Source organism: Bos grunniens, chromosome X (genome assembly GCF_055505025.1).
Source record: "Bos grunniens cultivar Pamir isolate PY7600 chromosome X, Bosgru_T2T1.0, whole genome shotgun sequence".
NCBI classification, from domain to species: Eukaryota; Metazoa; Chordata; class Mammalia; order Artiodactyla; family Bovidae; genus Bos; species Bos grunniens.
This window is the reverse complement of record NC_141194.1, coordinates 1541313-1554488: the sequence shown is the minus strand read 5'-3', so window position 1 is coordinate 1554488 and position 13176 is coordinate 1541313. Positions and strand designations below refer to the sequence as shown.

Genomic DNA, 13176 nt, shown 5'->3' with positions numbered 1-13176 from the left:
TCTTTGGACTTTATAGTCCACGGGGTCCCAAAGAGTCAGACACCACTGAGTGACTTTCACTTTCTGACTTACTTTCCTCTGTATGACAGACTCTAGGTTCATCCACCTCTCTACAAAGGACTCAATTTCGTTCCTTTTCATGGCTGAGTAATATTCCAATGTGTGTGTGTGTGTGTGTGTGTGTGTGTGTGTGTGTGTGTACCACATCTTCTTTATCCATTCATCTGTCGATGGACACTCAGGTTGCTTCCGTGTCCTCACTGTAAACAGAGCTGCAGTGAACGCTGTGGTATGTGTATTTTTTGTTTTTGTTTTGTTATGGTTTTCTCAGGGTATATGCCCAGGAGTGAGATTGCTGTATCATGTGTTAGTTCTATGTTTCGTTTTTTAAGGAGTCTCCATGCTCTTGTCCATAGTGATTGTATCAGCTTCCATTCCCACCAACAGTGCAGGAGGCTTCCCTTCTCTCCACACCCCCTCCGGGATTTATCATTTGTCAGTTCAGTTCAGTTTAGTCACTCAGTCGTGTCTGACTCGTTGCAACCCCATGGACTGTCCCACATTTTGAGTGGGAAAGGAATAGATGGTGTAGTGCTAAGTCGTATTCAAGTCTCTGTGACACCAAACAGCAAATGCAAAAAGACCCACCCCCCAGTACCTCCACAATCGCATGCGTCCTGGAGGGGTGGGTCTTTTGCTCTTTGCTGTGTGGACATAAAGAGGAGAAATCAGTCAATTAAAGGGCTTCGCAGGTGGCTTACTGGTAAAAAACCTACCCGCCAGTGCAGAAGACTCCAGTTCGATCCCTGGGTGGAGAAGATCCCCTGGTGAAGGGCCTGGCAACCCAACTCCAGTATTCTTGCCTGGAGAATCCCACAGACAGAGGAGCCTGGCAGGCTACAGTCCACGGGGTCACAGAGAGTCGGACATGACTGACGCAACTTAGCACACACACACACATGAGAAGATGAGAGCAAGTCCTGGGGATTTGGGGCCTTTTGCTTTTTTTTGCTGTTTGGACATGAAGAGGAGAATCAGATTAAAGGGTTTCCCCGATGGCTCAGTGGGAATGAACACACCTGCCACTGCAGGAGACTCAGGTTCAATCCCTACATCTGGAAAATCCCCCGGAGGAAGGAAATGGCAACCCTCTCCAGTGTTCCTGCCTGGAAGAATCCCACGCACCGAGGAACCTGGCGGGCTACAGTCCAGTAGGGGCGGGAGGTCGCAAAGGGTTGGACACTACTTAGCACCTGGGCAGCTGCAACGCACAGATCCATTAACTAATAATCTTTATTCCATCCTTGTGGAAAGGGCTCGGTGTGCATCGCACCTGATGGCAGGTGTCTTTTGAATTCCAGGTGCTCTGATGACCCCCAACACCAGACTGCAGCGGTTCGAGGTCCTGAAGAACGGCACATTCGTCATCCGGAGCGTCCAGGTGCAGGACCGCGGGCAGTATGTGTGTACAGCCAAAAACCTGCACGGCGCCGACCGCATGGTGGTCCTCCTGGCAGTCACGGCGCAGCAGCCCCAGATCCTGGCCTCCCACTACAAGGATGTCACCGTCTACCTGGGCGACACCATCGCCATGGAGTGTCTGGCCAAGGGGACCCCGGTGCCGCAGATCTCCTGGGTCTTCCCCGACGGGCGCGTGTGGCAGACGGTGTCCCCCGTGGAGGGCAGGGTCACGCTGCACGAGAACCGGACGCTGAGCATCAAGGAGGCGTCCTTCCAAGACAGGGGCGTCTACAAGTGCGTGGCGAGCAACGCGGCGGGCGCCGACAGCCTGGCCATCCGCCTGCACGTAGCGGCCCTGCCCCCGGTCATCCACCAGGAGAAGGCGGAGAACATCTCGCTGCCGCCCGGCCTCAGCATCCACATCCACTGCACGGCCCGCGCCGCGCCCCTGCCCAGCGTGCGCTGGGTGCTCCGCGACGGCACCCAGATCCGCCCCTCGCAGTTCGTCCACGGCAACCTCTTTGTCTTCCCCAACGGGACCCTCTACATCCGCAACTTGGCGCCCCAGGACAGCGGGCGCTATGAGTGCGTGGCCGCCAACCTGGTGGGCTCGGCACGCCGGACCGTGCAGCTCACGGTACAGCGCGCGGCCGCCAACGCGCGCATCACCGGCACCTCCCCGCAGAGGACCGACGTCCGCTACGGGGGGACCCTCCGCCTGGACTGCAGCGCCTCCGGGGACCCCTGGCCGCGCATCGTCTGGAGGCTGCCGTCCAAGCGGATGATCGACGCGCTTTTCAGGTACGTACGTACAGGGGCGCTCCAGACTCGCCATCATTTCCCCGGCACCTCCACGAGCTCCCGGGGACACCTCCGCGTGCCTCCGCGGGCACTTACCTGCACCTCCCCTTGGAGTTTTCTTCTTGGGGCACCTCCCTCCGTCTCCCGTTGAAATTTTGTTGTTCAGTCGCTCAGTCGTCTCCGACTCTTTGCGACCCCATGGACCATAGCACTCCAGGCCTCCCTGTCCATCACCAACTCCCGGGGTTTACTCAAACTCATGTCCATCGAGTCTGCGATGCCATCCAACCATCTCATCCTCTGTCGTCCCCTTCTCCTCCCGCCTTCAGTCTTTCCCAGCATCAGGGTCTTTTCCAATGATTGGGATCTGGGGAGACACCTTTTTGTGGGGTCGGTACAGGCAAGGGAATGAATGGGCTTCCCTGGTAGCTCAATTGGTGAAAAATCCACCTGCAATACAGGAGAGACCCTGATTCAATTCCTGGGTGGGGAAGATCCACTGGAGAAGGGATAGGCTACCCACTCCAGTATTCTTGTGCTTCCCTGGTGGCTCAGATGGTAAAGAGTCCATCTGCAATGCAGGGGACCTGGGTTCGATCCCCTAGGTCGGGCAGATACCCTAGAAGGGTGTGACAGCCCAGTTCAGCGTTCTTGCCTGGAGAATCCCAGAGACGGAAGAGCTTGGCGGGTTTCAGTCCACGGGGTTGCAGAGTTGGATAAAACAGCGACTCAACGGCAACAACACAGGAATAGATAAAAACCGTTTGCCTTCTTTTTCTATAATCGGATTTCAACAAAGCACATAGAAGCTCCAGATGTTATGTTAAAATGTATCAGCAGCAGAAGGAAAGGAGGGGAAAAGGAAAATTGAAAGGCATGGTGACAGCACACAGGTCGCACATTTGGAATTCTTAAAGTTCATTTCAGCTGCAAGGAAATGCACCTTGCCTTGTTGCCCTGTCTTCGAGCCCCAGATGTATGAATCTCGAGCAACGGGTCTCAACCAAGGGGGATTTTGTCCCCAGGGGACTCTGGGCAATTTTGGGAGACATTTTTGGTTGATGTGACTTCAGGAGTGGGGGAACGGGGCTCCCGGCACGTGGTGGGTGGAGACCAGGGCTGCTGCTCCACACCCTGTGGTACCCAGGATGCCCCACATCAGAGAGTCGTCCAGTCCAGGTGTCAGTAGGGCTAAGGCTGAGAAACACCAGAGACTTTCTAATTATCTATCTATCCATCCATCCATGCATACATACATCTATCCATCTATCCATCCATCCATCCATCCATCTATTCACCCATCCATCCATCTACCCATCCATCCATCCATACATATATCCGTCTATCCATACATACATACATCTATCCATCCATCCATCATCCATCCCTCCATCCATCCATCTGTCCACCCACCCATCCATCCATCTACCCATCCATCCATCCATCCATCCATCTATCTATCCACACATACATCTATCCATCTATACATACATACATACATCTATCCATGCATCCATCTACCCATCTATACATACATACATACATCTATCTATCCATCCATTTTCTGTTTATCTGTCCATCCATCCATCCATCTACCCATCCATCCCTCCATACATACGTCTATGTATCCATACATTCACGTATCTATCCATCTACCCATGCATACATATATCCATCCATCCATCCATATGTGTGTCTATCCATCCATCCATCCAAATGTCTGTCTACCCATCCATCTATCCATCCATCCATCTATCTATCTATAGCTGTGGTTCTCAACCAGGGATGAGGAGGCCCTCAGGGGACATCTGACAATATCCAGAGACATTTCTGGTTGTCACAACTTGGTGGGGGGTGCTCCTGGACCTGGTGAGTGGAGACCAGGGATGCTCCTCCACATCCCACAGTGCAGAGGACGCCCCACATCAGAGAGTGGGGAGAAACCCAGGCTGAGAAACCCTGACCTAGCTTAAGTGGCTGTCTAATTATCTATTCATCTGTCCATCCAACCATGCATACATCTATCTATCTATCAGTGCATACATACATACATCTACGCATCCATCCATCCATGCATCTGTCTATCCATCCAACCATGCATACATCTATCTATTTGTCCATCAATGCATACATACATACATCTATGCATCCATCCATCCATGCATCTGTCTATCCATCCATACATGCATACATCTATCCATCCGTCTATCCATCCATCCATCCATCCCTCCATCTATCCATCCATCCATCCATCTGTCTATTTATCCATCCATCCATCTATTCATCTGTCAATCTACCCATCCATCAATCTATCTACCCATCCATCCATCTATCCATCCATCCATCATCCATCCCTCCATCCATCCATCTATCTATTCATCCATGCATCCATGCATCCATGCTACTGTTTAATTAGTATAGATCAGGAGAGCTGCCCCAAACCCCACCGTGGACAGTCATCCAGCCCCTGATAGTAGTGCTGAAGCTGCAAAATCCTGGGCTGCTGCTGCTAAGTCCCTTCAGTTGTGTCCAACTCTGTGAGACCTCATAGATGGCAGCCCACCAGGCTCCCCAGTCCCTGGGATTCTGTAGGCAAGAACACTGCAGTGGGTTGCCATTTCCTTCTCCAATGCAGGAAAGTGAACAGTGAAAGTGAAGTCACTCAGTCGTGTCGGACCTCAGCTACCCTATGGACTGCAGCCTTCCAAGCTCCTCCGTCCATGGGATTTTCCAGGCAAGAGTAGTGGAGTGGGGTGCCATTGCCTTCTCGAAATCCTGGGCTGGTTCCTCCCAAAGCCACCGTCTCTTTATTCAATGTTTCAAGCTGCGGAGGAGAGAGACAGTGGGTGGCAGCAGGGAGGCAAAGCCACACCCATGACACCATGTTGAAACCCCCCACTTCCCCGGCTCTTCAGCCTCCAGAGCCGGGCAGCTCGGTGTGGGTTCCTCTCTGGGGACAGGACCAAAAAAAACAGCGTCCAGGGTTCTGCGCAGCCACCCAGTCTCCTTCCAGTGCAGGAAAAGGTTGCTGTCGCATCCTCCCAGCCTGTGTATTTTAACTTCAGGCGGCTGGGTGGTACCTCGCGAACTTTTGCACAGTCGATCCGGAATACCACGTACCCAGTTTTCCCAGAATATCTTCCAGCTGGGCCGGTGTCCTGCCACGCGGAGGCCTGTTTTCCATTGACGTTGGCAAGGCTGAGGCAAGTGTTGAACGGACGCTGAGATGAAGGATGGTCATTGCAGCGTCGACGGGGGCTGTCCTACAGCTTCTGGCTGTAAATCACAAACGGCGGTCTCTGTAGCTTCGTTATTCCTAGCTTCTGGCTAATTACCTTCTCAGAAAAAAAGTGTCATTAAACAGCCCATGGGAGTTTTATAAAAGAGCGGGCTCTCTGCCCTGCCTACATGCTGGGATTGTTTAAAAAACACAGCTATTGGACTTGGGCGTCTTGAAGCCAAGTCTCCCGTGCGGTGGAGCCAGGCGCCTTTTTCAGGCTTGCCCTGGTGATTCTGATTGTGACCAAGGCTAGGATTTGCTGCCATAGGTATTTCTAAATGTTTTTCAGATGTGTGCTACTGTATACGTTTCTGGAGTCCGACCCCAAGACACATTAAAACATCTTTGTCTTCTCCCCTGCCATCCAGTGACCGACGAATTCACGTAGACCTGACTCTCTTTCTCACGGCCAGCAAAACAGTGTTTTGGTCCTTGTCAATAGGTGCTTATGGCTCAGCTGGTGAAGAATCTCTCTGCAGTGCAGGAAGACCTGGGTTCAGTTCCTGGGTCGGGAAGATCCCCTGGAGAAGGGGCATGGCAACCCACTCCAGTCTTGCCTGAGGAATCCCAAGGACAGAGGAGCCTGGCGGGGCTACAGTCCATGGGGTGGCAAAGAGTCAGACACGACTTAGTGACTAAACCACCACACTAGGTGCTTTGATGAACAATAATCAGGTGACTCAGTGGTTAAGAATCTGCCTGCCAATGCAGGAGATGAGGGTTCGATCCCTGGGTCAGGAGGATCCCCTGGAGAGGGAAATGGCAACCCGCTCCAGTATTCTTGCCTGGAGAATCCCATGGAGAGAGGGGCCTGGTGGGCTACAGTCCATGGTGTCTCTAAGGAGTCAGCCATGACTTAACAACAGCAGCAATGACGTTATCAGGTTGAATTCCATCACAGGCATTTTTTTTTTTTTAATTAACCATTCCATACATGCTATGAGATGATGCAGTGTACAGGAAATATTTAGGGATGAATGTTCAAGTTCCCCCTACAGAAGCCAGAATGGTCATTTATAAGTAATTGAGATGTTGGACACTTTTAAAGTAGCAACTTCCCAAATGTCTTAACCCGTTATTCAAAGCATTAGCTTTGCACTGCTGGAGGAGATGCCAATATATATTTATAAAAATGTCCTGTACCTAGGGTAGGTATTTCTTTCTTTCTGTGTTGCCCCTTTATGCTGGAAACCTTTTTTTCTTATATAACTCAGCAGCGTGTGAATGTAGGTCTACTGCATGGGGAAATGGCATGTCAGCATAGGGGAGTGCGAGCTGGTGAGGGTCTGTAAGCTTTAGTGGAGACGGAAATGGCAACCCACTCCAGTATTCTTGTCTGGAAAACCCCATGGACAGAGCAGTCTAGCAGGCTACAGTCTTTGGGGGTTGCAAATAGTCAGACACGACTGAACCACTGAGCACGTTGACATTGACACATTCTAGAGAAGAAACTTGTAGACCAACAGCACCGAGTTCTGAAGTGTCCTACCCTCACGTCGAAACTCTTCAGATCACCACACCTCTGTGATCCACGGTGTCGCCGCTTGCTTCCTGTTTGCCTCACAGTTCAGTCCAGCAGCATGAGAACTGTCAAGGGTAGAAATCGTCCATAAAGTGCTTTCTTTAGGAAAAATTTCACCTCTTCCTAAGGTTAATGCATATTCATTCTGTCTGTGACTGTAGCATTTGATCTGATTTTATCATTACCCTAAGCACCGCACTGGCCAGCATGCAAATATTTGATCCACACATACACCCCCACACTAACAGGCTTGATGTCGTAGGCTGCATTTCACATCTTTGAATCTGTGGCCGGGCCAGCCAGAGGGCAGGCTCCACCGGGAAGTTCTTATTCATGGTAAATTAATTGCTTCTGTGTTTGGGTACTGTCCCCTCTCGGCCGCAAAAACCATCTGACGTTTTGAGTGGCAGCCTTGTGTACTGGTGGAGTTTCTCTGGTGACTCAGCAGTAGAGAATCCGCCTTCCAGTGCAGGAGGTGCGAGTTGGATCCCTGGGTGGGGAAGATCCTCTGGAGAAAGGGCATGGCAACCCATTCGAGTGTTCTTACCTGGAGAATCCCACGGAGTAGGCGACTCAGTGGTAAAGAATCCGCCTGTGATGCAGGAGAAGTGGGTTCGATTCCCACGTGGGGAAGATCCCCTGGAGAAGGGTCATGGCAACCCCCTCCAGTCTTCTTGCCTGGAGAATCCCATGGACAGAGGAGCCTGGCAGGCAACAGTCCACAGGTCACGACACGACTTAGTGACTATAAACAACCAACCTGAGCACCCGTAGTTCTCAGAACCCCAAGTTTCTGTCTGGCTTTGGTGCTCTCAAGCCAGGTGAGAGAGAGCGTTTGGGAGACTGACTTTCTTCCTCCTTTTCTTCTTCCCCTGTCAGCTTCGACACGAGGATCAAGGCGTTCGCCAACGGGACGCTGGTGGTGAAGTCCGTCACCGACAAAGACGCGGGGGATTACCTGTGCGTCGCCCGGAACAAGGTGGGTGACGACTTCGTGGCGCTCAAGGTGAATGTGGTCATGAAAGCCGCCAAGATTCAGCACAAAGAAGCCAACGACCACCGGGTCCTATACGGGGGCGATCTCAAGGTGGACTGCCTGGCCACGGGGCTCCCCAACCCCGAGATCTCCTGGAGCCTCCCGGACGGGAGCCTGGTCAACTCCTTCATGCAGGCGGACGACAGCGGCGGGCGGGCCAAGCGTTACGTGGTGTTCCACAACGGGACGCTCTACTTCAACGAGGTGGGCCCGCGGGAGGAAGGAGACTACACGTGCTTTGCGGAAAACCAGGTCGGCAAGGACGAGATGCGCGTGCGAGTCAAGGTGGTGAGCGAGCCGGCCGCCATCCGCAATAAGACCTACTCGGTGATCCACGTGCCCTACGGGGACGTGGTCACTGTGGCCTGCGAGGCTCAAGGGGAGCCCACGCCCAGGGTCACCTGGCTGTCTCCCACCCACCGGCTCATCCCCGCCTCGTCCGACAAGTACCAGGTCTACCAAGACGGCACGCTCCTCATCCAGAAGGCCCAGCGCTCGGACAGCGGCAACTACACATGCGTGGTCAGGAACAGCGCCGGCGAGGACCGGAAGACCGTCTGGATCCACGTCCACGTGCAGCCGCCCACCATCAACGGCTACCCCGAGGCCATCACCACGGTGCGGGAGGTGGCCCCCGGCGGGAGCCGCAAGCTCATCGACTGCCGGGCGGAAGGCGTGCCCGCGCCGCGGGTGCTCTGGGCCTTCCCTGAGGGCGTGGTCCTGCCCGCCCCCTACTATGGAAACCGCATCACCATCCATCGCAACGGAACCCTGGACATCAAGAGCCTGCGGATGAGCGACTCGGTGCAGCTGGCGTGCATCGGGCGCAATGAGGGCGGGGAGGCCCGCCTGGTGGTCCAGCTTACCGTCCTGGAGCCCCTGGAGAAGCCCGTCTTCCACGACCCGGTCAGCGAGAAGATCACGGCCATGGCTGGCCACACCATCAGCCTCAACTGCTCGGCCGCGGGCACCCCGACGCCCACGCTGCTGTGGGTCCTGCCCAACGGGACGGAGCTGCGGAGCGGCCAGCGGCTGCACAGGTTCTTCCACAAGGGGGATGGCCGGCTGCACATCAGCGGCCTCTCGTCCGAGGACGCTGGTGCCTACCGCTGCGTGGCCAGCAACTCGGCGGGCCACACGGAGAGGCTGGTGTCCCTGAAGGTGGGGCTGAAGCCCGAGACGAACAAGCGCTACAACAACCTGGTCAGCATAGTCAACGGGGAGACCCTGCGGCTGCCCTGTGTACCCCCGGGTGCCCGGGGGACGCGCCTGTCCTGGACGCTGCCCAGCGGTGTGGTCCTGGACGGCCCCCAGGTGCAGGGACGCTTCGCCCTCTGGGAGAACGGCACCCTCACCGTGCGGGATGCGTCAGTCTTCGACCGGGGCACCTACGTGTGCAACACGGACGGTGAACACGGCCCTTCCGTCGTGAGCATCCCGGTGATCGTCATCGCCTATCCTCCGCGGATCACCAGCGAGCCCACACCGGTCATCTACGCCCGCCCCGGCAGCATCGTGAAGATGAACTGCATGGCCATGGGCATCCCCAAAGCCGAGATAAGCTGGGAGCTGCCCGACAAGTCGCATCTCACCGCGGGGACTCAGCCGCGTCTCTATGGCAACAGATTCCTGCACCCGCAGGGATCCCTAACCGTCCAGCAGGCCACCCAGAGAGACGCGGGCTTCTACAAATGCACTGCAAAAAACCTCCTGGGCAGCGACTCTAAGACCACCTACGTCCACATCTACTGAAACGCCAAACCCGGCGGCAAGGACTCCACTTATGTCGCTCGAAAGGGAAAGTCATTCAGTTGTGTGGGACTCTCTGCGACCCACACCCCTGGACTGTAGCCTGCCAGGCTCCTCTGTCCATGGGCTTCTCCAGGCGAGAATACTGGAGTGGGTTGCGATCGCTTAGGAAGTTAAAATGAAGCCTGCTTTGAGGGTCACAGCTGGGGCCAGAAGGTCAGAGCTCGAAAAGGGTTCGTCTCGGGCCACGGTGGCATGCCAGGAAAGACTGAAGGCTGAAGGAGAAGAGGGTGACAGAGGATGAGATGGTTGGATGGCATCACAGACTCAATGGACATGAGTTTGAGCAAACTCTGGGGAGACGGTGAAGGACAGGGGAGGCCTGGCGTGCTGCAGTCCATGGGGTCGCAGAGAGTCGGACACAACTGAGCGTCTGAACAGCAAACAGTGGCTGCCCCTCTCCAGGTTGGTGGGTTTCAGGCTCACGTTGACCTTGACCCACGCTTGACGATGAGAGGAAACAACCGCAAACGCTGTAAGGAGGTATCTGCCGCTATGAGGGGACTTTGTGACATGTTTACAGAATGCCAAGCACTCTGGTCTTGCTTTTCACGGCACTTGGGTGCAGATCTCAACTTCTGAGTTGCTGGTACCACCCTGCCGCTTGAACGAGCGTCTGTAGAATCCCTAAGAAGCACTCACTGCAAATAAATCATAGAGATTCACCGTGCCTTGCTACCCGCCTGCAAAATTCGTTCCCTAGTTAACCTGCTGCAGTTTCAACATGATAGAACCTTCTAGAATGAGTATCCATCTTTCCATTATTTCAACATTCCGCTTTGCCCAACAAAGGCTGAGAACCACAATGATTGAATTTTTCCCCCCCACGTACAAGTGTCATACAATACATCTCGTTTTATAAGAATGCTTTCTTCCTGGAACTCACTTTTTATATAGTGTTTTATATATATATATATTTTTTTTCTTTCTAATCAGACGATGAGAGTAGAAAGCAAAAGACGTACTTTCTGTCTCATTAAAAATAATAAATTATTGGTCTTTACAAGACTTGGATACATTAGAGCAGGCATGGAAATTCAATTCAAGCAAGTTTCCTCCTCAACTTCCTTCAAATTTGTGAACCAAGAAGATATTAGTGTTCCCAGGGATCCTATGGTGGGGGGAGGGGAGTGACATACTGAATTTCCTTGTTTATAATAAAGTTTATCCCATGAAAGTTGCAGGGAGATGAGAGGAAATGGAGCAGAAAGCAAAGTTGTGACCCCAGAGAATAAACCCACTGCCTTCTGGACAAGCCCGGAAATCGCTTTCTTCCTATCCATTTGTATCCACTGAAAGTTGATCTGTGATTTCCATGACTGCTTTACTGTATTTTTAAGGTCCATATAATGTACATTGGATAATAAAATAATATTTTCCAAAGAGCCAAGCAGTCATGACAGCGATATTTTTCAAGGGCAAAAGCACATGAGTTGCATTTGAGTTTTACATTAGACTGGTTGATTTAACTTCCCTGGTGATCCAGTGGTTAAGACTTTGAAGATCCCACATGCCTCAGGGCCAAAAAACCGAAACCTGAAATGGAAGTAGAATTGTAAGAAATTCAATAAAGACTTTAAAAATGGTGGGCCACGTCAAAAAAAAAAAAAACTTAATAAATCAGATTGGTTAAAAATTGCTTTTATCCACCACACTGGAATTACTCCATTCTCTGCAACCCTTTTTATTACAAAGAAACTGAATCTAAGGGGGGTGGTTCTGGCAACCCCTCTGACAGGAAGAAAGGGTGGAAACAGTTCCGATCTGAAACAAGATAATTTGAGGCTGAAATAATGGTGTCACGGCAATCCTTCAGCTAATTTTCTTTAGGAAAGAGACATCTTGGGTGCATGTCCCATGCATGTTTTGGCTTTCTGTGCTGAGAAGCGGGTAAAAAACAAGATAAATATTTGGGAAGAAGGTGAGTTTTCAACATGCCGCCAGTCTGGAAAGAAATAGCAGTCATTGAAGCAAAAGAGAGCTTGGCTTCCCACCATTCTGGGAAGCGTGGATGCTGTCTCAGGCATGAATCCATTTATGGGCTTAAGGATAACTCCACAGCCCTTAGGATGTGCCTGGTACCAGGATGGGGTACCAGGGGGTACCCAGATGTGTTGGAAACATGTCCTGCTTGAAGTGTTCATGCTCCATAGACAAAACGCTTTTATCTCAGACAGGGTTTGTCAACATTCGCAGCACAAACTTTGGGTGCTGGGTTATTTTCTGGAGTGGGGGCTGTGGTGTGCATCATGGGGTGTTTAGCAGCATCTGTAGGCTATACTCATGGAGCACCAGTAGCCTCTTGCACTCCAAGTGTGTGGCAGTGAAATAATGGCTCTAAATATTTTCAATGCCCCCCCCCCCATCACCCTTAGTTGAGAACCACCATGAGAGATCTTAAGTAGATACGATTTGGTAATACATAGCTAGCTAGCTACATGATACATACATGATGGATGGATGGATGGATAGATGGTTGATAGATATATGCAAATATCAGTTCAGTCGCTCAGTCGTATCCACCTCTTTGTGACCCCATAGACTTGGGGTCGCTAGGAGTCGGACACGACTGAGCAACTTCACTTTCACTTTTCACTTTCATGCATTGGAGAAGGAAATGGCAGCCCACTCCAGTGTTCTTGCCTGGAGAATCCCAGGGATGGGGGAGCCTGGTGGGCTGCCATCTTGGGTCACACAGAGTCAGACATGACTGAAGTGACTTAGCAGCAGCAGCAGCAGCAGGACTGCAGCATGCCAGGCTTCCCTGTCCATCACCAACTCCCGGAGCTTGCTCAAACCCATGTCCATCGAGTCAGTATATAGTATTCATATACGGTAGATGACAGAAAATAGCTAGATGATGAAAGGCTGTTGCTGAACCATGAAAGACCCCAGGATTCTTGGTCTCTGGAGGAAAAGAATTCAATCCGGGGCCAAAGACGAGGCTTGATCGCTCAGAGCTATTGTGTAATAAAGTTTCATTAAACTATAAACGAGATAGAGAAAGCTTCTGACATAGACATCAGAAGGGGGCAGAAAGAGTGCCCCCTCTCTAGTGTTAGAAATGGAGTTACATACTTTTTAATTACTTACTACCATGAATCAAAAGAATGTCTAGAGGTTGGAAAGACCTTACTAGACCCACTCCCATAATTTACGTTTTAAGATAACAGGATTAGCCAGAAGGTTTTTTTCCAGAAACTGTCCTCAAGCAGGATACATTATTGTTATATAATGCTAAGGAATGTAGAAGAAAAAAAAGAAGTT

At 51.9% G+C, this 13176-nt stretch overlaps 1 protein-coding gene across 2 annotated transcripts in view; it reads left to right on the top strand.

The window, feature by feature from the left end:
- Positions 1-11294, top strand: part of MXRA5 (matrix remodeling associated 5) — a 28769-nt gene extending 17475 nt beyond the window's left edge. For both annotated transcript variants that reach the window (XM_086386168.1, XM_086386169.1), the window contains exons 6-7: positions 1362-2262; positions 7944-11294. In XM_086386168.1, coding sequence (XP_086242294.1) covers positions 1362-2262; positions 7944-9852 — 2810 coding nt within the window. In that variant the 3' untranslated portion in view covers positions 9853-11294. The remainder of the gene's footprint in view (positions 1-1361; positions 2263-7943) is intronic.
- Positions 11295-13176: the final 1882 nt, after the last annotated feature.